Source organism: Podarcis gaigeae (genome assembly GCF_964106915.1).
Source record: "Podarcis gaigeae genome assembly, chromosome: 12".
NCBI lineage: Eukaryota > Metazoa > Chordata > Lepidosauria > Squamata > Lacertidae > Podarcis > Podarcis gaigeae.
Genome location: NC_139688.1, coordinates 39,602,679 through 39,628,587, shown reverse-complemented (window position 1 = coordinate 39,628,587; position 25,909 = coordinate 39,602,679). Strand labels below are relative to the sequence as shown.

Here is a 25,909-nt window from a genome sequence, read left to right as displayed (position 1 = left end):
GGCTCTTAATCTACAAAAGCTTATGGCATAATAAATGTGTTGGCCTTTAAGATACCACAAAACTCTTAGTTGATTTCGGTATAATCATTGTGTGTGGTTTGTGATGCAAGTGCCTGGGCTTTAATTTGTCATTTCTGTGCATGCATGAAACAGTGGAAACTAAAGCTGATGTTTATTTGGTCTAGTCTGAAGTAAGGGCGGGGAGCAAGGAGAAAGTTGCAATATTAGAACTGGGCGTTTTCTATCTTTTGTCCCCTCTGTACTCGAATGTTGTGAGAGATGCCGTTGTTTAACCACTAGAAAGTATGCATACAGCAGTTGTGCAAAATAACTTCTTACCTCCACAGCAGGTTGATCAAGAGTAATATTGCCCTGTTGTTCTCATACATATTGTTTGCATAAAGAAGTACAAGATAACTTACAAAGTGCATCATAGTGACTGCATGTATGCTTTTCGGTGGATTATTAGAATTCATTATCAAGGTCTAGACAATCAGGATTTGTATATAAAGTTTTGTAAGAATGCTTAATTTTGCATTCAAACTTTAGAAGGGTTGGGGACAAGGTGCTGACACTCTCCTTCTCCAAGGTAGGGCCATGTTAATGTATAAACTGTGCTCCATAGGTCTGCACAAGGTAGGAAGAACAAGTCTTGGTAGTGTTAATTGCCTTGACGCCAATGAGATGTGTTGAGTTTGGTGACAGTGAGAAGCAGTTTGAATTATAACCACTTCCTTCCTCTTTACCAGTGCCAGGGATTCCTCCTAATGCCTTAAATTATGTAAAATGCTTTGTGTTGTAAAGCATTATGCTTATATCAACACAAATACTTGAGAAGCAAGGTGGGCATCTGCCACTAAACATAAGCAGCTCTCAGGATGGGACAGGGGGCATGGGTGGTGCTGTGGTCTAAACCATTGAGCCCTAGGGCTTGCCGATCAGAAGGTCAGCGGTTCGAATCCCCATGATGGGGTGAGCTCCCATTGCTCGGTCCCAGCTCCTGCCAACCTAGCAGTTTGAAAGCACGTCAGAGTGCAAGTAGATAAATAGGTACTGCTCTGGCGGGAAGATAAACAGTGTTTCCATGTGCTGCTCTGGTTTCGCCAGAAGCAGCTTAGTCATGCTGACCACATGACCCGGAAAAACTGTCTGCAGACAAACACTGGCTCCCTCGGCCAGTAAAGCTAGATGAATGCTGCAACCCCAGAGTCGTTCGTGACTTGACTTAACTGTCAGGGGTCCTTTACCTTTACCTTTAGGATGGGACAGAGCAGGGTGTGAAGGAGAAGCGAAGGGTGGGGAGATTGACATAATGCGGATACACCAGTGAAGCCACTTAGCGTAATCTCTCTGTTCAGCAGCTGACCAATGTATGCGTGTCAGGGAAGGCATTGAGAGGGGAAAGCAGGTCTGTAGTGCTGGGCACCAGCCAATGCATAGAACATGCAAGGGGCCTGCTGTCAATTCCCTGGAGAAAGTCATAGGCTCTTTCTCCTTACTGCAGCTGCTTTGCTGAGCATGGAAGTAGTGGCAGAGGAACAGGGCTGGCCCGAGACATTTGGGCACCTGAGGTGAACAACAAAATGGCACACACACCAGGGAAGAAGGAGTGAGCACAGATCTATATCAGAAACAGGGGAGGGGAGAGAGATAAACATCTACAGCAGAAACAAGGGGGTGAGTGAAGTTCTATATTGGGAATGGGGGATGGAGGTGGGTGGGAATGAAATCAATCTTAACTGATGGTTGAAGTGGGAATCAAAGGCTTGTCATGGGGTGGAAAGAGAAAGAGTTTGGATTTGATATCCCACTTTATCACTACCCGAAGGAGTCTCAAAGCGGCTAACATTCTCCTTTCCCTTTCTCCCCCACAACAAACACTCTGTGAGGTGAGGGGGGCTAAGAGACTTCAAAGAAGTGTGACTAGCCCAAGGTCACCCAGCAGCTGCATGTGGAGGAGCGGAGACGCGAACCCGGTTCACCAGATTACGAGACTACCGCTCTTAACCACTACACCACACTGGCTCCCACTCTGAAAGAAGCCCACTCTGAATAGCACTGGATGGGTGCATAGCCCAAGAATAGGGCAGCCTCCGCTAGGAGGTGGGAGGAGATCAGCAGTGTCTCCTACATAGACGCAGCATAGGAGGGGTGCTGACACTGAAGGGGCAGCAGATCTGGCCTCCAAGGAGTGTGCCGCAACCATTGCTACTGCAGCAGGAGCAGTTGGCAATACATGCTTTAGAGTGCATACATTCTGCTGCCTCTGAAGATTCCACTCCCTGAGGCGGTCGCTTGACCTTGCCTCATGCATGGGCCGGCCCTGAATAGGCCTGAAGAAGTGGAGCAGCATCCTTCACTTGCCTTACGTTCTTCCTCTCCCCATGTGGATTGATTCCAGAGGAAGAAGGCAAGGGGAAAGGTGTGCCCACTTAAGAAGAGGACTATCTTGTCCAAAGGTCCCCCAAAACATGAAACCGAAACTTATTCCTGGTTATGGTATATTGGTACTGAGTGCCTCAGTCTTCTTCTACATATTACATAATTGGCCTTCAGCTATACTTCACCCCATATAAAATAATGTTCAACTTGAAGAGTTCGCATGTTGCTGTGTGTGCACACCTACATGTGTTCACAACACTTCAACAGCATCAGTCACCATATACCTCAGCAGTTGTAATAATGCTAAAAAACAGATTTGTGATTTCAGCTTGAACTGTGGCATAAGTGAATCCTAAAAAAAATCTAATAGGAAAATGCTCTAAAAGCTAACCTCTCTCCCCCACTGTTGTAAAAATTGACAAGGTACTACAACCCTAATCCTTGCCTCCACCTCTCCCCATATCCCAAGATAGACATCTCTATCAGCAGGCCATTAGGCAATTTTTGCTTGAGGGTTTGGAACAGGTAGTAGCCGATTCTGTTTTCTAAGGCCTGGTATTTCACATCCCTTAAAGCTTTTAAAGGAGGCGTTTTTATTTCATTAGCAAAATCAAATTGTGTCAAAGAGCAGCAATATACACCGCTTGCCTCAAGCTCTCGAATGGCCTTGTGATATCATTAAATTACAGTGCATTTTTATGCACAACACAGCCTTTTTATATCACCTTTACAGATGTTTATACGTTTCAGGGTTCCCTCCCCCCCCCATCATTCTAAGCAACTTTATCCTTGAATAGAAGATTTTACAAGAAGGTTGTCGTTTTCTAAAAATTCCTATGTTAAAAAAAGGGAGGGGTACCTGCAAAGTATAAATTGACGGGCCAATGTAAATCAAGGACCCTAGCTTGCATGTCTGCTTGTGTGATGAGATGTTTCTTTCTGAGTCACATTTCCTGGTTGGTTGGTTGATTGATTGATTAATGTATATACTGTCCCTCATCAAAAGATACCAGGGAGGTTCACAGAATAAAAAACAAAGATAAAACACAAGTAAACAATTAAACCAAAACACAAACCAATGCCCCCCATTCCCACAGACACATTTAAAAGGCGGTAGAATATTGCTTATAGTGATATTCTCTAAATTTGAAATTGAGAAACAGAAACAAGAAACTACTACGCGCTGAGCCCAAATCTTCCAGTTCTAAAAATTGGGGCTTTTTTATGACTCTGTATTCTCAAAACTCTCTTGTATTTGCCAAAAAGAGGTGCCACAAGCAAAGAGGGCTGAAGTGAGAGAGGACTTAGCAGGGGAAGAAGAGGCGCCATCTTTAAAATTCTACATGGCTCTGCTACAGCATCCATTCCTGACTGGGAAACAAAGTTCTCAGTGCCTGTCTGCTTAATGGACGGAGCTGGGAGGCGTGGGGAGCATTTTACGTACAGCAATAGAATATTCTAGGCTTTAAAGAATACTCCTTTACTGTTGCTGAATTGCTCCCTGCCTCTGTCTGCAGTTTGCCAGGGTATGTTTTGGGAACATTGGGCTCATGGAAATAGTGGTGGTGAGGAAAATTTTCTCTGTTTTTGTTTTCAGGATTTATTGGCGAACTCTCAGAAAGACCTCAAGATCTGTTTATTTTGTTCTCAGAGAAAGCTTATGCAAAATGAGTTAATTACGAAGCGCGTTTGTGGGGGATGGTGCTTGCCCATTTGTAATTGCTTAGATAAAGTTGGTGGTATGTCCATTTCCACACTATCTGTAGAATAACAACATCCTATAACCAATCAGATTATCTGAATTCTCTTGCCTGTTTCGTCAAAATAATGTCAGGCAAGAGTAAAACAAAGTTCTGAGTGGAGGATAGTAATGGGGCAAGAAACTAAAGGGGTATCCCACTGGAACATAGTAAGAAAATAGACCAACACAAGTGTGGTTTATTAAGACCTTCCAATTACTCTCTTTTGCAATCCCACCTTTTGATTCTCCCTCTCCTCTTTTACCTCCTCTCCACTTTTTTACCCCTGAGCAACCATGGAAGTACAGACACGCTTGAAAGAAAACTTTCGTAATTATCCCCTCATTCATTTTTTTTTTTTAATATTAGGATTGCAATAAATTTATGCACATGGCCAGAATAGTAGAAGAATATCTAGTGGCCTTAAAATTCTGTCTTGCTCTTCTGCTTTTTATTGATGCTGCTGCTAATTCTTAAGAATGGATGTGTATGTTTGGGACACTTCCATTCTCCTCCATATTGCCATTTTAGCTTGTTCTCCTGTTCTGGTACTTTCTCTTGACTTGTTAGATAAGCCATTTTCAGTATTTTTATGTGAAGAAACATTAATAATGCCATATTCACAAGGGTAAAATAATTAGAGGTGTGCACCAGTCACAAGATTCAACTTGCATCTGTAGCTTTGGGAAGCAGCCCAATCTGTTTCAGAACTGCTCTGTGCCTTTCCAATTCAGATCTAATTCATCAGATTAGATCTGTTAAAAAATGAAGCTCTGTTTCCTCCCAACCATTTCACTCTAATGGGGAATTTAAAAATGGTTATAACTTTTCTTTTTCTTTTTCACAGAAGTAGATGAAATTTGAATGCAAAAGAGCCCCTCTAGTTTAGATTAAACCTTAAAGGCAGACACATCAAGGCGTTTTAATGCAGGGCACTTTTAAAAGTTTGTTTTAAAAAGAAAAAAAGGTATTTTATTTTTTTACAAGACACGGATGTAAGTTGCAGGCATGGCCACTATTTCTGAAGAGATGAAGCCTGCTACACTTCAGAATGATAGATGCAGCCATTGTCCTACAAGTCATTCTCCACCCCCAGACTTTACTATTTGGGGGTAGCTAAATGCAATGGCAGAGGATCCCCAGGAAAGTCTGAAGTGGGGAAAAATGTCAACCCTTTTACCACAATAATTGTTGATGGGGTGACAGACTTTTCCCAGCACCCAAAAAGAGCAATAGATTTTTTGCAATAGAACCTGTTTCCTATAGGAGAGAGGTATCACCACTGACGTGCATAGGTGGTGGAGGGGGGGGGGAGCATAGATTCAAGTAAAAAGCAAGCACAGTGTTTAATATTTATTTCAGCATCCTTCTCCCAAATCACTCTGATTGGAGTTTCCTGGAAAAATAATTCTCTCATTAAAACCTAGAGCTGTCTGTCAAAATTAAGGATCTTCCTCTCGCCTCTCCACAACCTCCAAAGTTAGTTTGGTTTTTCTAAAAAAGACACAGAATCTGCATTAAAAATGTAGTGTTTTTATGCAAAGTGAGTCAGGATAGGGAGGCTCTGATCCAGCTTGATGTGCCATTTTAACAGTGCATTCTGATTTGGGAAAACCCCAGTTATACCTCCTAATTCTGGAAATTACGCAGAACCAATACATACCCCTAAAAATAATATTCCCTTTGATACTTTCCAGGTCAAATTTCCTTTCAGCAACCTTGAATGCAAAATGGTTCCTAAAAATCTGGAAGCTCAGTGGCAGTAAGACCCGAAGACTGTGCTCATGTACCTGTATATGAGTACTACAGCACTATATAATGCCCATACCAATTACAAAGTATTTTAGCCCCTATGGATTTTAGTTTGCACCAAGCATAATTTTGCTCACTCTGCTTATTGCGTTGTTTGTTCTGTTCAGGAAAAAGAACCGAGAAGTATATCTGAGCTATGTTTTCATGGAAGGAGAAAACATATTCTTCTATATGAACAACAGACAGGTTACAAGATACTTTCTGTTTTGGATTTAAACAAAAAACAAAAAACCTGTGCTACATAGATGACAATTTCACTATTTTATATATAGATTCTTAGAGGGTTAAAAAATCAATTGCAATTAGTGGAAGCACTGTAATATGTCTGCACACACTTGCACTATAATGAAAAAATCAGTTTTACCTGCCCAGCTGTGAGGTGGCTTTTGCAAGAGTTGCAGTAGTACCTGACACATACAGAACAGACACATGCTAGTTTGTGTTTTAGAGAGTTGCAGGGGGAGCGCAGAACTTTGAGAGTCTTGGTTCAGGTTCTATACAGCAGACACAAGCACAGAGCTTATTTCAACAATAATTTCTGTTAAATGTACTAGTGTTGTAAGCTGTGTACATTAATTTGCTATTTGTTTTTAATTTGTAAACCTCTGTTTTCATTTTATGTGGGAACTTTAAAATAATATTTGACAGTGTTTTCACAACATTGTGGCCCAGCTGTCCTGAAGGGTTGCTACTGTGTCGTCAAATAGAGCTAATTTTAGCCCGAGTAAACCATAGACCTGTGAAATGGATTAAACATGTAGTAGCTCTCACCCAAAGTAATGGATATGAAAAAATTATTTCAGGTCCAGTGCAGATAGATAGAACATTGATAGAGTAATCCTATTTTCGTCATCTCAGAAGCCCTACTGAGTTCAATGGGACTTACTCCCAGATAAGTGTGTATCGAATGATTCCCCCCCACTCCCAAATTGCAAAAAATACCAAACTCAGTATGAGGAGAGCTATTTTAGCTGTACTAGTAATCATAACTACCTACACTCATTTGATCACACCTAACAGTGATACATTTTCTATGAAGTACAACATTCGTCACATCAGCCACTGCAATGAAAAAAATGTTGCTTACTTTAGGTTAATCACTCCTCCCACTATTTACATTTCTGATCATCCCGAATGATTAAGGCCTGTTATTCAGTCATCTTAGATGCAAAAATTGCTTTCATAATAGAAACTACCATTTCTGTCTTCATAGAGGTGGGTGATAGATAGCCTCACTGAAGTGAAGGCATGATGTTTTAACTCTCTGCAAACCAAGGTTTCCTACTTTCTACTTCCTTCTTTAGAGGAAACCCACTTCTCTTTCCTTGCCTGCCTTTAATCATACTTTAGCATTGCTTGTGTATGAATGATAATATGGTTAATACTTACTATGGTTACAAGAAGGTGAAAATCCTACATTTGGCTCCCAGTTTCCTAGACAATGATTTGTCTCACCAGTATGGGTTGGAAATTGACTTATGTTCATCAGAGTTCTGCTCACACTGCAGGAGGGGGTGAAGGCAGTTTTTGCCTATCCCTTTTCTCTCTGTGCCCCCTGAAAGCCTTCTCTGGTGGCTTGGGTGAGCCCCAGAACAGCACAGGCAGCTGCAGGTAGAAGAGAAAATGGGTGAAAATTGCTGCCCCTGCTTCCTTCAATAGGCAGCCTCTACAAATCTCATTCATTTCCATGAATAGAAGCAGCTCTTTCATTCACAGAAGGAACTGTCCTGGCTGCCACCCAAGAACAACAACAGGTGTACTTTCTTGGAAGTAAGAAACCAAGTTTTATTCAGACAGCATAAACTCAGCAACAAGAGAAGAGCAGAAATTAGTTCAGATGCCCCTGGACATCAGCGATGAAGCATAGATCAAACCAAGCTTTAGGGTTCCCTAAATGCATTTCAGGGACAAGACCAGAAGTCAGGTTTGCAGGCTCAGGAGCTGCAGTCTGAGACTGTGCATGAATGAGCATGAAGCTGTTCCAACAATTGGCCGCATCTACCCCGCCCCTTTAAACAGATGTGCAGACCTAGCCAGGCCCTCCTTCTTGGAAACTGGGTCTGCCCCTGCCTGTGGAGGTGCTGTCATTGCTTCGGAGACAATAAATGACTTTCATTCTCCCTTGACAGCTCAGACAGTGCCATGGAGCTCTCCCCTCTGGCACTGAAGGGGCCTCCCTGGCATTGGATAACCTCACCTCCTCCCACTAAACCAAGGAAGAGGGGGTCTGTGAGACTTCCAGAGGGAGATTCTCATCAGAAAGGCTCAGCTCCTGGTCCAGGGCTTGAGTGGGAGACCTCCAATAACCATTTGTCTCTTCCTCCTATTGTCACCTGAATCCTCAGGGAGGGAAACACTTTGGATCCTACCCATTATCTGTACTAGAAGAAAGAATTTTGTGGGATGTGGGGTTTTTTCTTGTAAAGCCAGCAACTAGACATCTTGAGCTGAATAGATTAATATAAACATTTCAGGACTGTAAAGAAAGGCAATATCATTGTGGGATAGATAAGGAGTGCAACATAAAACAACCAGTTATCATTAATTGAAGGGAAGGGGCTACAGAAGTTGTATATGGTAGAAAACATGTCAGGGTGTTGTTGTTTTTAATCGTGTGTACTGTAAGGTATTGTACAGTTTTCCTCAACTGACAGTATTTGTAGTGAATTTGAGGCTTTTTAATGCTTCTTAATGTACCTATGTATTTCATAATTGTACAGTAAAAGTTTCAGGTTACAAACCCTAACCTAATAGAGGTCACTTTCCATTCTGGAATAGACTTTCCATTCTGTTGGAAAGTTTTATTGTAGACTGGTGTCAATACTATAACATAATAGGAGAGAGAATTTAAACATCAGAGCCTTTAGTTGCTCTGTTGTCTAGCCTTTGAGATCATTGCTATTGAAATGAAACAAGCTTGGACTACAGAGGCTTTTAAATCTAGACTTAAAAGCTATTTGTTGATCTTTTTTATATTATTCTATTAAGGATTGTATAAATTTAATGTAACTCCTAATGTTGTCAAAGTGCCATGGTTACTTGCATAGTAGATGTTACAGCATTCATAACATTTATACTTGAATATGCAGCATTGATATATGACCATAAACAGTTCATATAGATAGCATTCAACTGCTAACTAAACATTAGAACAAAAAAGTGAAATATTATTGACAATGGCCTTAACTTAAAGCATAATTTTATTACGCTAATTGGCTTTGGCTTTGTGTACTTGCTCCTGCTGGCCACATGACCCGGAAGCTGTCTGCGGACAAACGCCGACTCCCTCGGCCAGTAAAGCGAGATGAGCACCACAACTCCAGAGTTGTTTGCGACTGGACTTAACGGTCGGGGTCCCTTTACCTTTACTTGCTCCTGAAATGTATGGCATACAATCATTAGAAAATTCTTCGGAGGTGGGGTTTAAGGGTGGGGCAGAATGTAGGAAAAACATCAAAGTTCCCAGTCTGGAGAATGCCATTGCAGCTAGGAAGAATGGGAAATGGAAGAGTCACTTAAGCAAGTGGTTGTAGGGAGAAAACGCATCAGGTGAGAGTCTAGATAATGAGGGTGGGAGAATATTAAGGTCTTTGCTGGCGTGCCAGTTTCATTCTGTCCTTTGATCAAATAATCTGATGGTGAGTTTATCAGATTTTAATCTAGTTGTACTATTTGTTTCCCACAACATTTTACTGGAGTGAGTCCATCTCTCACATCATCTTATTTCTATTCATTGCCTCTATCCTTGTTTTTTTTCTTCTGTTCGTTCTGAATTTCGCACTGCCTCACCCCCTTAGACCTGATACCTTATTGTAATTAAGCCAAAATACTTGTAATAATCACACATTTGACCCTTGCTTTCTCTCCACTCCCCTTTCGCTTCTTTATCTCTCTTTTGGATTGTAGGCCACTTGGGATAGGAGGAGGGCTGTTGCATCTGTTCTGTGTAAAGTGTCATGTGCACAGGATTCAAGCTCAGCTGGTTTTTTTCCTTACCTATTTCATCATTTTTATCCTGGCAATGGCCCGGGAACTGAACAGCCTCTGCTGATTCAAAACTCATTAAGAAATAGAACTAAGTATAATCGGCATACTGATAGTACCTCACCCTAAAACTCCTAATGACCACTCCCAATGGTTTCATGTTGGTATTAAACAGAAGCAGATATAAGATAGTCCTCCTGGTTGTTGTTTATCCCATTCCTTTTGTACACTCCTGATAAAAATCACATATCTGGTCAAATGTTATGCATTCTTATTTGAATAGGTTTTCACGTGTTGAAAAGCGGGGGAAGTTGCATGAAGATTTTTACTTTTGCAAACAGTGTTTCATCTAGTACAATTTTTTCGGGGGGGGGGGGTGGGAGAAGGGAAAGAAATGAAAGAGCATGTAAGTGTTGACCTATTGGAAGTGCATTCCCTTGACACATTCAGAACACATGCAAAAATGGTGCTGGTTCAGAGCAAGCCTTTTCACAGCTTTCTCTACCGCCCAGCCCCAAATTGTTCACCTTATTCCTAGCAATAGTTAAGGCCATCATGTTTACGTTGTGAAACACCCTGAGATCTGTGGGTGAAGGATGGCATATAAATGCAATCAATCAATCAATCAATCAATCAATCAATCAAGTAGCCAATCCAGATTTTGGCTACATAAGGTAAAAGGCAATGCCATCACAATAATCTTCACCTATAAAATATTCCCTACATGAAGGACATAAGCCAGAGAACTATGTCACTGCGCCTCCGACTGGCTGACTTTCTTCTTCTTCCTGGCTGTCATTCTGCAACATGTCATTGACACAATAATAACAAATTAGTGGTGGATTTATACTGGACCAGCCATGCACCATTCCACTTCATTAGTGGGTCCCCAGATGTTGTTGGACTACAACTCCCATCATCCCCGAGCGCTGGCCTTGCTAGCTAGGGGTGATGGGAGTTATAGTTCAGCAACATCTGGCGACCCACAGGTTGAGAAAGGCTTCTCTACAATGATGCCCAGTGTTAGGGAATCATTTCAGTCTGGAAGGGCACTATAGTGCAATTCAAGCAGGATGAGCCACTTGCCTGATTCCCCCCCCCCCAAAAAAAATATGTGTGAAAATTGCAGTATTTCAGCAGGAAGCTTCTGGACATTAGAAATGAAGCAGTATGTCCACCCCAAGACTTTTATAGGCACAGTATTGAAAATGTAATCACATATAACTGCCCTGACACCATAATGAGCCCAAATTATCATGTATAGACTGTAAAAAGGACATTTGAAGGGCCCCTCTGTCAGACTAGTTTTTAGAAGGGCAGCATGCTTTCTTTTCTAATATGGGGAAATATTTTAAATGTGTTTTCTCTAATCTGAAGTGATACGGTCCTTAGCTTTTCCTTTCAAATGAAGAACAATGCGAATAAAAAGTACCTCAGATAGTTTCCTTTTCCTTTCTTTTTCCTGGATGTATGTGGCCTAATTTGTTTTGCATAGACTGGTAGGCTATCAATGTTCTACGAGTGTTGTCACAGTATTGTATAGAACAGCTCTTGTGCATTCTGGGGCTTGACAAACTTATTTGCACAGTTGGTCACTGTGTGTCAATTCAAACTGTCAGTTTAAAGCTGCACAATGAAAGGGAAAGTTACGTGAATGGGACCCAAGTCCATTGCAGGCTAAAGCTTTTAGCATGGTAATAGATACTTGGAATAATAAATCTGATATGGGGTTATCTGTGTTTCAGTTTGTCCACCTTCATAGGCTTCTGCTTCCATTTGCATTGTAGCCTTTAATGCCTTGCCTTTTATCATTATAGCTCCAGATGTGTCCTGGACATTGTGGATTTTCTAGGGTGAAACTGTCTCAGGTGTATCAATAGGTCTTGAAATATCACAAGACATTTCCATTTAAACATGAAAAAAACACCAAAATCTTGAGTCCAAATATTGGTGTATTGTAGCAACAATTTCATAATTAAACTTTATAAATCTACCTATGCATAGGATGCTGTACTTCCTACTCACTGATCCATCTTCAGCAAAGGTCATCAGTGAGCTGACAAATGTGTCCAGTTGACCTTTTATCAGTTGCATCTGATAACTCTGTCACTTTGTCAAAAACAGGAGCTAGCAGCCATAACTTCTAACTTTGTATTTAATGGATTGCCTACTGCAGGACAGTTCTGAAGATTCACAAGCTGCAGCTCACCTCTTGACTGTAGAATGAGTAGTTGCACTTGAGTAAAAGTAACTCAAAGTCCAAGTAAAGACACCCAGCATTATCAGATCATCAAGTTACAGTTACAGATTTGCCACGCTTGTGACGAGGGTTGTCTTGAAAATGACGATTCCACTATATCTGTCATAAAGGAATGCCAAATCTTATTTAAAAGTGTCTGGAGCTTCTAGTAACAATAGAAGAAGACATTTCTGACATTTTCAGAGAAGTGGGATACCATCTGTGTAATAATTTTAAGGAGTTTTCTCTAAGAAAACTGTAAAAAACATTATAAGGGTCATGATTCCCAAATCTTACTCCAATCCTTGGGAAGAAATTATATGCCAATATCTAGGTCCTATATCTTTTTAAGGTGTTCCTGAGGTCCACGAGTTATATTAAGCAATATAGAGTACAAATTAGAAAGGAATCCTTTCCCCTCTGTACCAATAGTCTTTCTCCTCCTGCCTGTTGAGCTCTTCTGAAGAAGCCCTGATATTTGAGGGACTGGGAAAAGCTGGTAGGAGCTGGCCTTTTTCTGAAGGTTTAGAATATCTTTCATGTTCAGATCCACCAAGCTTCTTCTGTCTATTCACCTTTATGAAGAAATGAGGGGTGTTGTTTTTTGTTATACTAATATTATATAGCAATTTCTTTTGGATGGTTTAGGAATCATTTCATCTTAAAATTGACATCAGTTTCAATACTCACTTGCAGAGCTGAAGTGTAAGGACTAGGTTTTTCCTTTTCTTTTTGCTAAATAGCTATGCAGACCCTGGTCCACTGAGAACAAAATCTGGTGGTTGTCCATTTCAGACAGAAGGATGTAATGAATGAAGGCAACACAAGCAAGGCTTGTGGGTGGGATGGGAGTATTGACTGGAGGGTTGTGGTTTGTTTTTTCTTCAAGTACATGCAATGTGAATCTGAAATCCATAGTCATGGATTCTGGTATCATTTACATTGGATATGCATGACATGTTTGTTGGGGGGCTGTGGGCATATGTGTTTTCAGAAACTGAAAAATTAGGTTATCAGAAGCCCTTTAAAAAACCCTAATGTTTGAAATGGCCTTCCCCTACCCACTCCTCACTTCTCTTCTGTGCCTGATGAATAGAAACGAGAGTCTACAGAATTGGGAACAGCCTTAAATAGTACTGGGTGAAGGGAAGAGAGACAGAAAGAAGAAAAGGAACCAGTACTTTGACAGATTGTTCATTAAATGACCCTTTTATTGAGAATTATAAAAACAAGGTGCTTAACACTGCTGGGTCATTAATGTGATACATTAAAAGGTTACTGTCAAGATAATTTTTCAGTTCTGAAAATTGTCGGTAAGGGTTTATGGACAGTGCTCTTAATATTCTGCTTCGAAGATAAGGTATCTTTTAACTTGCCACTTGACAAAATCATTATGTTGTTATAAGCCTACTCGTGGAGAGTGTGATTAATGTTAAAGCATAAATAAAACCTTATTTGAAGTGGGGTGGGGGGAGACTTGGGTTGCTTATAGCAAATCCTAATTTAACAGATGTTGACGTGTACAAGGTGGTGATGTGGAAATACTGAGTGACAGGATAGTATACAATTAACCTTGTTTAATTCTTTCATTGTCTTCCACCTACAGCGTGGCATTTCAAATCCACACTTCCTTTCCAATAGAATTAGGGGGAACCCCTTTGCTGATATTAATTAGCATTTGTGATACAAATAGCCATCTTTTCGGGTATTTGTGAGATCTCCATTTTCCAAAAGATTTTTTTTTTAACTCCTAGAAATGTGCTGGCAACACATGGATGGGAAGAAATAAGAGAAACTCTCTAGCAAGCTCTGTGCATAAAAGGAATATTGCATCTTGCACACTCCTGATTACCCTGTATAAACAGCTTTTGACATCTGTCTTTATAGTTTTTGAGGAGAGGAAGACTTTGTTAAAAGAACCATTTTTGTATAGCAGTCACCATTTCAGACTTGCTTTACCTGTAATATGAAAGCAGATGGTCTGCATGTCTTTTGAATATTTATAACTATCAAAAACAATCTCTTGTTATTCACCCTTAGGCTTATGAGATGTCAGGACTGTTCTAGTTGGGGGGGAAATCATCTTGGGTGTTTACAGAAAGAGGATTACATTGAGCTGAAATGACTATACATTTTCCAGTTTAATATTTGTCCATCAGCTGTTTAATCGTATTTAGATAATTGTGTAAATAAGTTGTTGTAGCCCTTGCCCCCTCTGCTGATAGAGCTTGAAAGCTTTCAAGAACAATGAGCCAGTTATATAAATGATTCTTTTTCATTTCCAGTTTAAACAATCAGAAAGGACTATGAAAGTTCTGGCTATGATGCTTTTGGAAGGGCATACTTTTCACATGCAAAAATAGACTAAATATCTCTGTTCTTGCAGTCATCTTAGAACATCTATTTCTTATGTTGCCTCCTAGGTCAGATAGCACTTTTTTGTAAATTTGTATCTTCTTTGATGAAGCTGTTCTTGGTCTTCTTTACAGATATGTAAAAAATTATACTTAAAAATGGCGAGTGGGGGGTGGGTGGCATGGAATTTGGGGACAGTGGAGGATAAATGGTTTTGTGACCTGAAGCTGAGCAATCACAGATAACAGATTTTGTAGTGGCTGGTTGATTTGGCAGCAAAGCATGAACAGTTTTGGTTTAGATGATTGAACTGACCTGATTAACGTTGTTTTTTCCGTTGCTTCCCAGAATGAACAACAATGCATTTTTAATCATAAGCCATTTACGATGAGAGAACCTACAGGTCATAGTTAAGAAAGGCCATCTATAATATGCTGTACTGGTTGATGAAGATTGGATCAGATATAAAAGTACACCTAGGGATAAATCTTCTCTTGTCTTATGAATAAACAATATATATACAAAAAAAAAAGACGAGAGACCTCAGGTCTTCCCCGCCTCTTTAAATCACAAAATGTATACGAAATTACTGAGATGCCATCTTATCCCATATTATGCAAGGCTAGGATTCAGAATATAGGATACATTTTAAAGCTGTCTAGATGAAGCAAAAATGAACTTGGGTGGGGGGTGGGAATCAATCCCTATTGCCACATAGTTATGGAAGAGATAATTATAAATAATGTATTTGGCTGTAAAAGAAAGCTCAGTCTGTGGCAGATGGTAGCATCCCAGTGTAGTAGGTCTTTTGGAAAGGTGGCACCATTTCAGATCAAATCTTCATCAGACTCTCAGAAAAAGAACTACAAGTACTGTGCATGTATAAATTTGGGTACTTTTTGATCTTAGAGACACATATGAACTCAAGCAATTTCACAGTGGATGTGCAGAGACACAGAGATCTGTCGGCAGTTTAAATTCTCCAATTTTTTTTCCTTTCCCAGGAAAGGGCAAAAGCTGTTACCAGTGTCACTATCTGTGACACTATAACTTGCTATATTTTATGTTATTTCTTTTTTTGCAGCCATAGGCAGCACAGAGAAAATAACTGAAAATACGTCTTTGTAAATCTTTTTGCCAACTAGCAATATTTAAGTTAACTTTAGAAGTATTTGAAGCGGAAAGAAAAATGGTAAAAGCCAGCTACAGAGAAATATCGGTGCGAACCTTTAAATGTATTGCAGTGTTATATGCACTTGGGAGTTGTATATTTGAAAGATAATATATATATATGAAAAAGTCCCTTTCATGTGAAATTGAATGAACACAAGATTGCCTTGCAGAGAGTTGACAACAGTAATCTTTTAGCTGTCTTTCTGATATGATACTTAGCTAGCACGTGACAACAGGATTGACAGCCGCCTGTCATTTTATAGACTTGAAAAGTCCCACAGGTGCTAATTCTCATGATGTCTTTATCTTGGCACTTCGATTTTGGACTGCCTCATGCCATTGCTTTACCATACATAGTCCTTGTACTTTTTTGATCCTCTGCTACCCACCTTTATAGATTCATAAAGGACAAGTAGTGTTACAAACAAGGTAATTATCTGATCAAGCCCCTCTGGTTCATTGTAAGAGTTATGATTAAAGAAACTTAGATGGCTTGTCACCCATCTGTAAAGATGGGAAGGTCTAATGTACTGTACCACACCCAACAGGTAAATTGTGTTGTCCTCTGAAGGTGAGGGATGGAGTTGCAAATTGGGGGGGGGGGGGAATGCAACTTCACTATAGTACCTGGTATAACAAGCTCAGCTACTATCTCTGTTATGAGTGGAGGGGTGGATCCATTCAGATTCATCTTAATGTATTAAATTGATATATTTCCTTGCGTATGTTAAGGATTATTTCTTATTGAGCCTGAAAACTAAAAATAGCACTTGATGAGTGGGGGAAGTAGGGGATAAAATTATTCTAGAAAATTATTCTTTATAGAAATAGTATTAGAATTTTAGGTGTGCATAATTAAATAATACCAGATGAATATGATGCAAAAATTGAATCTTGTAGCTTCCTTCAATAAGACTTATAAACAGATATCTTTGACCATTCATTATAAATTGTTCCAGGTTGGGTGTACCTGTGTTTACATAGTCATGTGAGAAGATCGTGCAAGCTTAGATTTTGTTGCATTTTCTTTCCCTGGAAGCCTCCTAACATAGCAGCTTTAAGATGTGTCAAAACAAAACTTTACATGATTTTTAACACAAGGGAGAATATGTGTTGTCTTCCATTAATGTATATTTGTGTGGAAAAACAGCCCCCAGAGGGTCATGGGCTAGATAAAAATATGACATAATTTTTGCAAGCGATGCTATGCTGGTATTTCTGTCAAAGATACTGGGACAAATAGCAGGGATCTAAAGAATTAGAATTCAATATGGTATTGAGTATTAACATATTATCCATCAGATAATTAAAATAATGTCTTTTGTTAAACATCTCAATAATACAGATGCTTTTGCCCTCCTTTTTCAGAGTATGATTTCTTCCATTGTGAACAGCACTTACTATGCAAACGTCTCGGCAGCAAAATGTCAGGAATTTGGGAGGTGGTATAAACATTTCAAGAAGGCAAAAGATATGATGGGTAAGCATAAAGATAAGAATTGAAGTAATGGTGACTACTTGTTTATGATTTGAAGCACTTTTAAGCTTATTCAAATTCTGGAAACTTGGACTTGTTTTTGCTAATAAGTACAAGAGATGAAAGTTTTCCTGCTCCCAGAACACTTTTTGTACAGTGTAGCCAAGGAAAAGGAAGAAAGCTGTGTAAATGCTTGAATGTTAATAATGTGTAGTTTTAAAAATTAGTATTCATTAATATTGGCATACTGACACCTGTTAGTTTTCTCAAAGTTTTAGAAATAAAAAAGGGAATCGTAACATTTTGAATATTGAAAACATTTCAGATTTTAAATCTGTCATGTGGCCATCATAGCAGAAATAATAATAATGACCGTATGTTAAAATACTGGTTTAAGAAAATAATCTCTTGATTTAAGAAAAACTAAATTCACTATATTTTTTTGCTCATGGTTTCTCAGTGAACCCTGTAGCCAAAGGATTCTTTTGACTGTGTGTATGCACCATGATTATCCCTGCATCTCCATTAAGATGTTCTCCTCCATATCACAGGGTTTACTGAAACATGGGGCTAATAACTTCTGAATGTGCCAAACACCCTGGAGTGAAAACAGAAGTCAGTTCCTATTTGAAGCTTCATGTTTCTATGAAGTCAAATCAAGAGTCCAGTGATGGATGTCTATATATAATCTGATCCAAATTGGATTGCAGTCAGTGATATACCGTATTTTTTTGCTCTATAAGACTCACTTTTTCCCTCCTGAAAAGTAAGGGGAAATGTGTGTGCGTCTTATGGAGCGAATGCAGGCTGCGCGGCTATCCCAGAAGCCAGAACAGCAAGAGGGATTGCTGCTTTCACTGCACAGCGATCCCTCTTGCTGTTCTGGCTTCTGAGATTCAGAATAGATTTTTTCTTGTTTTCCTCCTCCAAAAACTAGGTGCGTCTTGTGGTCTGGTGCATTTTATAGAGCGAAAAATACGGTAATTTACATTACAGTGGTACCTTGGGTTAAGTACTTAATTCGTTCCGGAGGTCCGTTCTTAACCTGAAACTGTTCTTAAACTGAAGCACCACTTTAGCTAATAGGGCCTCCTGCTGCTGCTGCGCCACTGGAGCACAATTTCTGTTCTCATCCTGAAGCAAAGTTCTTAACCCAAGGTACTATTTCTGGGTTAGCAAAGTCTGTAACCTGAAGCGTCTGTAACCCGAGGTACTACTGTAGTTAAGCCACCCCTGGCCATTTATCTCAACATTTGTGTGCCTTTTCTAAAATCGAAAAATCATACTAAAACCATAAAATTCACCAGAACATCACATAAAACCACAATCTGTACCAAAACACTAATTGGATTAAGGCCCATCTTTATCTGTGCAAGACCTAGTTAGACAGCGATTAGGACGTAACAGTTTGCCAAAATATGCTTTTATTAAATTATTTTACATTTTTTTTAAAAAAAGTTAAGCTTAGATAGTGAAACTATAATAGATTGCTATATAAATATGCTAGCAGCCATTGACCTGCTCTAAGAAGGAAAAAGGGGTCAGACTACTGGTGAAATTCATTCATGCTTACTGTTGATGACTGCCATATTAAACGATGGTTCGCCTGTGATGGTTTGTGTGTGGTGAGACAGCTGTCACAGACAGAGTAACACAGAGAGCCTTCCTATCAGTTTGCGCCACATTTTAGCCACATTGTTTTTCATTGGAGCCTGCTCACACTTTTGACTGCAAACTGGGTTGTGTGACATCAAGAGCCCTTGTCACAGTTCTTAGGCTGCGATCCTATTACACAATTACCAGGCGGTAATTGCTTCTGAGTTAGGACTAAACTGTAAGTGGCACTGTCATTTCTACAGCTATTCCTCCCTAGGTATGGGATTATGGAAAAACGTGTGTGAAAACGGGTTGCTGTATATGACCAAGTCTGCATCACCTGTCAGCCACCACTAGCAGAATGTCACAAATCAGCACCCCATAACAGCAGAAAAGGCTGCCCGCAAGGCTGTTGTGGGCAGTTTACAGCCTGATTTTCACAGGAATTTCTTCACAAGTTTTTCCGTACCCAGGAATGAAAACAGTGGCTATTTAAAAAGTGACGAGCTGTTAAAATATGTACACAAATGTACAAATGAAGCCTGTGTTAACTGAACCACAGTTTAATATACAGAAATCACTTGTAACTTCAGTACCTTCTGAAATAAATACTCTGGATTCAGCATTTATTTTCAGTTTTGTTCAAGTTTTTAAAAAGCTTTCCGATGAACATTCAAATGATGGAGCTTTGCATAAGCTTCTGCTATGTATTCTCAAAACCAGATGTGTATGGTTATAGTATCCAATAACTTTTGAGAGACTGTTGCAGAATTTCATTCCCCATATTAGCTGTGCCATTAGAAAAGAAACGAGTTTTCCACCTCTGCATAGCCAGGGATTTGCTGCTCATGCTTTTAATAACAGCTTTGCATTCACTTTTCCAAATGCTAATAATAATAATAATAATAATAATAATAATAATAATAATAATAATAAACAAACCATTCTAGCCATTCTAAAACTACTGGCTGGAATACACCCACAAGTTAATATTTGTCCAATAATAACAACAATAATGTAACTTGGAAGAAAAATCTTTAAAATACTCTCAGGTTTTTTTTGGGGGGGGGGACTTTAAATAGTGGATGTAAAAAGGAAGAGGCTGAATACAAAGGTAATTTTTACTGAAATATATATGAGAGACTCAGTTTTTGTAAGCTGAAGCTTTACCGAACTGGTAATGCCAATTTCCCTCTTCTTGGGAGTAAAGAGCTTTCTCAAGTTTTCCAAGACCCTATTGGCATCCAGCAGGTGCCTTCACGATGCTTTTTTCAGCATCTGCTAAAATCAGTTTTCTTTAGAGCAGACCTTCCTATGCAGATATGTAGAATGTTTGTTTACATGTGTTTTAATATTGTTATCACTTATTGCTGATATTAATATTATTTGAGTATTTTAAAGAGCTGTTTTTGCTGATCATTTTATTGTTTTGGCTTTCTTATAATCCGCTTGGAGATTTTTCTTTATAATAAATTTTATTAAATAAATAATGCATTGTCTATAAAAAAAATACAGCTGGGAAAATGCTAGCAATGTTTTATTGGCAATGCTCTGTAATCAAACAGAGAATAATCTTCTCGTGAAGATTATCAACCATGCTGCTATATATATGTGTGTGCCTGTAAAAAAAAATACCATCTCAGTAGTATCTCTCTTTTTCCCCTCTCCTTCTGTAGCTGAAATGGATAGCCTTTCTGAACTATCCCAACAAGGTGCCAACCACGTCAACTTTGGACACCAACCAGTCCCAGGGAACACGGCTGAACAGCCTCCATCCCCTGTTCAGCTTTCTCATAGCAGTCAACCACCTGTTCGGACCCCACTTCCAAACCTGCATCCTGGACTTGTATCTACTCCCATTAGTCCTCAGTTGGTAAATCAGCAACTGGTGATGGCCCAACTGTTAAACCAGCAGTATGCAGTGAACAGACTTCTAGCCCAACAGTCCTTAAACCAACAGTACTTGAACCATCCTCCTCCGGTCAGCAGATCCATGAACAAGCCGTTGGAGCAGCAGGTCTCAACTAACACAGAGGTGTCTTCCGAAATCTACCAGTGGGTGCGTGATGAATTGAAACGAGCAGGAATCTCGCAGGCAGTTTTTGCACGTGTGGCATTTAACAGAACTCAGGTTAGACTTTTCTTTAAAAAAAAAAAGCAAGATTATTAATTTTTATTTTTATTTTTGCCATCTCCCCTGTTCATTATTCTATTATTTGCACAAACTTAGACCTGCCGTGATGGATCAATGAAACATTGGTAGATGCAAAATTGGTAGCTTCTAGGAAATGTACTAGGAAATTATGACCACACTTAGCTGGTTCTCCTGCATGCCCCCCTTTCTTTTTTTTACTTAGTAACCATGGTTTGGAGAAGTAAACAGTTAAAAAGTGCAACATCTTATAGGCCTTTAAAGCACACCTTTAGTATAAATAGTTTCTATTATTCCCAGACTTTGGAACATAAGTTAAAATTACACAACAGTGGGCCAATAGGCACATTCAGCCAGAAGTAGCTCACTTCAGTCATAAAGTGCTTCGCATCTATAATGTTTGCATTGCCTAGTCAATTCATTTGTTTAATGGGCACTGACACATACTATGGCATTAGTCGTTGTACCCGTTATGCTTTGGTTGAGGACTATTGGGGCAACTTTGAAAATTAACAATTAGTGATGAAGCAAGAGATGATGTTGCTGCTACATCTCCTGCCCAGTGTCATCTTGGATGTTGTTGTGTAAAGTTGAGAGAGAAATCCAATAAAAGAGTAGGCAGGAGATGAAGCAATTGTAACCTCTTCTGCTGCACCAGTAGTGTTAAAGCAAGAACCTGTGTCCTCTACAATACTGTTGGACTCCAGTTTACATCGTTCCTATTTGCTATGCTGATGGGAATTGGAAGTACAGCAAAATCTAAGAGGGTCTGCTCCCCATGTGTTGAAAGAAAAGGGTAGATTCTGCATATTGCAACTGGCAGCCCTAATAATCTTTTCCACTGCCATCCTTGAGGCCACCTCCCCCAACCCACAGAAGCCGAGAAGTGTTCATGAAATATTTGGAACACAAAAATAAATAGCAAGCTTCAACAAGGTTACCTCATCATTCTGAAGCAATGTTCTGCCATTTTTTGACTCCCCAACAAAGAAACCAAAGGAGAGGAAGAGTGGACCAGACTAGATCAGAGATGCCAACCAAACAGGAGAGATAGGAGCGCACAAACTGGCACTACCCATAAAAGAGACCAATGAATTATGATAGACATACATTATAAATGGTAATATGTGGTATCAAAACAATGTATGTAAACAGTCATAAATGGCAAAAAATGGAGATCACAGATGCCTAATGAAAAGAAAAGCCAAATATCCCAGCTACTGAAATATCTGCCCAGGATACAAATCCAGCAATGAAGATTTTTTTTTTTACAAAAACTTTACCAGTTCCAATGGGAAACTGTTGCATCTCGATTTGGATTCTTCTTCTTTGATTTCATGTTTGTACCGCACTTACTTTTCCAAAATGAAGCCCAAAGCTTTTAACAAGAACATACCAAAGTAAAAACAACAGTATCAAAAAAACGCAACCAGGCAATATGAACACTGGCCTTAACTATAGAAATGCTGGAGTAAACAATCAATAAAATTAATGTTCAGTATCTCAGACAGCATCAGTTCAATTAATAAACAATGCAATATTTATAACTGAATCAATAAATTTTGAAAGTACAAAGATTTCACTAAATAAAAAAGGGATAACACAGCACATACTTTCATCAGAAATACTTAAAATTAATTAGAAAAATCTTTATAATACATGGAGAAGTTTCTACATGCATTGCAACACTGTTTTGGTCTTTGTAATCTACATTGGTAGCTACAAAATAAATAGAATAATTATGAAAGAATTAGAAAGGATATGACAGGCAGGGCAGGGGGACCCCTACAGAATGCTCAGTCACTCATTCCTAAACTGCAAATATTTTCACAGCCAAGCTGATGGTGTCCTTTTCTTGAAAACCTCATAAACTTATTCAATAAAATAAAAATCGTCTGCGTAGAATATACATTCTAAATATATATTCCATATATAAAATTAAAAATATATGGAGAGGGGAGGGTAGCAGAAATGAATTGCCTCCCCCAAGAAGTTGATAGCCCTTTTAAAGAGGTGCCACGTTCTCCATTTGAGTGTTCATCTTTCCCGTTTTTGTGGGTGTACCTCTGAACAACATTCTGTTTCATTAGCTTCTTTCCCTTTTTTTGGTAATCGGGGGCTGTATGCTTCCCCCTCTCCAGTGAGCTACTGTACCAGAAATGGCACATACCCTCCTTACTTGAAACAAACAAACAAAGGTTGTATCACCAGTATGGGCACCAACCTCATACTGTAGGATAGTGGTGGGGAACCTGTGTTCCTCCAGATTTTATTGGATTTTGTCCTCCCCCCGGGCCCAGCTAACATTCCCAGTGGTTTGTTGAGTTGTAGTCCAACAACATCTGGAGGGCCACATGTTCCCCATCCTTGCTGTAGATTGCTTGGACATTGGACGTCCAAGAGTAATCTCTGTAGTCTGTATCTGTGAAGACTTCAGGAGCAGTCGTGATGCCAGATTGTACCATGCCAGAGGTATAGTTTTTACTTTGACTGCTCCTTCTCAAGTTCTGACACAACGGCCCAGTTGTTTTTAAGGCTCCAAATGAGCACAGATAGTTCCACCTAGCCCTTCATTTGTTTTCATTAATCTTGCCTCAAACAAAATCTTCCCCACTTTTTATAAAAGAAAAATATTTGTAGGACAACCATGACAACCCCATTTTAGTACGGGTTTTAAAAGTCCAGTTTTTCACTTTAGATTTTTTACTTCATCAGTGCAAATCAATGTTTGACTTATGTTTATTGGACAAACTATTAGCAAGGTCCATCAGCCTGAGCTTTGGAAAATGTAACTGCTTCTGTTCTTGAGTCGCTCATTGAAACAATGTGAATTGAAAATATTTGTGATTATTTCCAGCTCTGTGACTTCTACTGAAAAGGAGGAAGTTTTTTTTTGGTAATATTACATCTGCTGAATTTTAATTAAGTTGAACGTGTGTGAATATAAATTGTGGGATATTTCTGTATGTGGAATTTACGCTACGGACTGAAGTTATTTTTAAATTGTTCTTGGACAACCAAGAACTAGTTTTACTGAAAAAAGCAGTTCCGATTAAGGGAGTAGTATGCTTTTTAAGAGCTTAATTATTTTGGCTAGTGCACAGAAATTCACTAACAACTGAAGACCATGCAAGTTAGGATAGCCTTTCCCAGCCAGTCTTGTGGTCTGCAGATGTTTTGGGCTACAATAGCCATCAGCTCTATCCACCATGCCATCGGTCAAGGATGATGAGAGTTACAGCCCAACAACATCTAGAAGACACTGGATTGGGAAGGGTGCCTTACGATTTTTGCTTAAGTAGTAGCTCTCATTTTACTAGTGTGCATATGAATTTTTCTGTAACACTCTTGTCAAAAAGTTGATGTTGCCATATTCTAGGACAAATTCATGCATCTTTCAGTTGGTACAGGCCATGATTTCTGTAATATATAATCCACCATTCCAAAGACGGTGGTTGCCACTGGACCTTGTACGAATAAGGGGCAGGGGGAATATATTTTGTTCTTTTGTGTCCCACTCAACTGTCTTATGTCTTCCCCCTCATTTTTTACATAAAAAGAAACTTTCATGCAGCATTTTAATATAAAATATATTAGTAAATAGAGGGTCTATCTAAAAATCAGCTCTGTTAAGGCAAGTTTACTATTGTTTCAGATACTATGTGTAATACAAAGAGGTGTTTTATACAGAACGAACAGATATTTTGATTTGTAAGATTTCTTGATTTCTTAGTCTTTTTGTTCATACATGCTTCTGCTTCTGAAGCAGTTTTGTTCTACTGATGTTTCTACTAAGCATGTCTCTTGCTTATGCTCCAGGCTTCTACATGTATATATTATTTCACATATTTTAAATTTCCAAATATGATTGGTTGGGTTTTGGTTTTTTTTTTTTTTTTGAAAGTTTCATTTCTGAAATTGTTATCTGTTAATTTCTCGATTTTACCCTTTCCCATGGCACATATTAGTGTTTCTCCCCCCCCCTCTCTCTCTCACACACACACACAGAGAGAGAGAGAGAGAGAGAGAGAGAGAGAGAGAGAGAGAGAGAGAAGCTGCAGCAATTCCATTAATCATTATTTTATTGTTAAATAGTACAGTAAAAGAGAAGAAATGCTTTTGGATATTTAAGGGTAAAAAAATCAAACTTTGAATTTGCACCAACTATAATTTTTTCAATGTGTGTCCCATAAACTGTGCTCCATACAACAACCGCAGTTTAAGAGCGACCCCCAGGTATACAAATTCAATAAATCATCATCATTATCAACAACAACAAAGAAGAGAGTAGTACATTGTTGAAGGGTCTAGGAAATCATCTTGGAAGGTTTTAAATCCTTTGTTTTGCTTAGCAGTGAAATTGATTAGTCTTGAGGACTTCCTGCTTGAAAATACATGCTTGGGAGGAAAGGTTCCACTCTGCCATGTTAAGCAGCAGGCTGGATGTCCACTAACAAGTAGATCCGTTTGCAGGTTCCTTAGCCTGCTGCTTGACACAGACAACATGGGAACCTACTTGCAAGTAATTAATGTTCCATGCTCCTTCCATTGGGTCTTCGAAGTCTCAGTGAACTGCAGGGCAACGTATCCAGATAAAATTAGGGGTGTTTGAGTATGGGGAGTGGAGAGCATTTGCAGTTTGGAAAGAGAGAGATTTTGTAGATGCCCCTTACCCCTAAACAGCTTCAATTTTAAAGAAATAACGTGGGGTACTGCAATGTGCATGCAGTAATTTTAAAGTCAGATCAACGGTTTCCCCACAGCACCCAGTTAGGCTTTCTTCAATTCTTCTTTCCTCCTTTTCTCCCTTGTCTTTGGCACGCTGCTTATTTTCCAGTAAAATGAAGAATGAAGATGGATTATTCAAAATTGATAACAGTAATGGACCATCCTGTAATGTTTTATTGAATTTGAGTTCTGTAAATTATGTGGTGGAGGGAAATTTGCCTGCTTAAGTATAACAGAAATTGCCACTGTGTTCGTATAATTCTTCATAGTGT

General features: G+C 39.2%; 1 protein-coding gene across 50 annotated transcripts in view; it reads left to right on the top strand.

Moving 5' to 3' along the window:
* The window catches only part of SATB1 (SATB homeobox 1), a 121,688-nt gene that overhangs the window by 40,469 nt on the left and 55,310 nt on the right, over positions 1 to 25,909 (top strand). For 43 of the 50 annotated variants that reach the window (XM_083705695.1, XM_083705707.1, XM_083705687.1 and 40 more), the window contains 2 exons: positions 17,053 to 17,164; positions 20,434 to 20,888. In XM_083705695.1, the coding sequence (XP_083561821.1) occupies positions 17,053 to 17,164; positions 20,434 to 20,888 (567 nt within the window). The remainder of the gene's footprint in view (positions 1 to 17,052; positions 17,165 to 20,433; positions 20,889 to 25,909) is intronic. The other 7 variants (XM_083705720.1, XM_083705711.1, XM_083705709.1 and 4 more) reach the window with 1 other exon arrangement.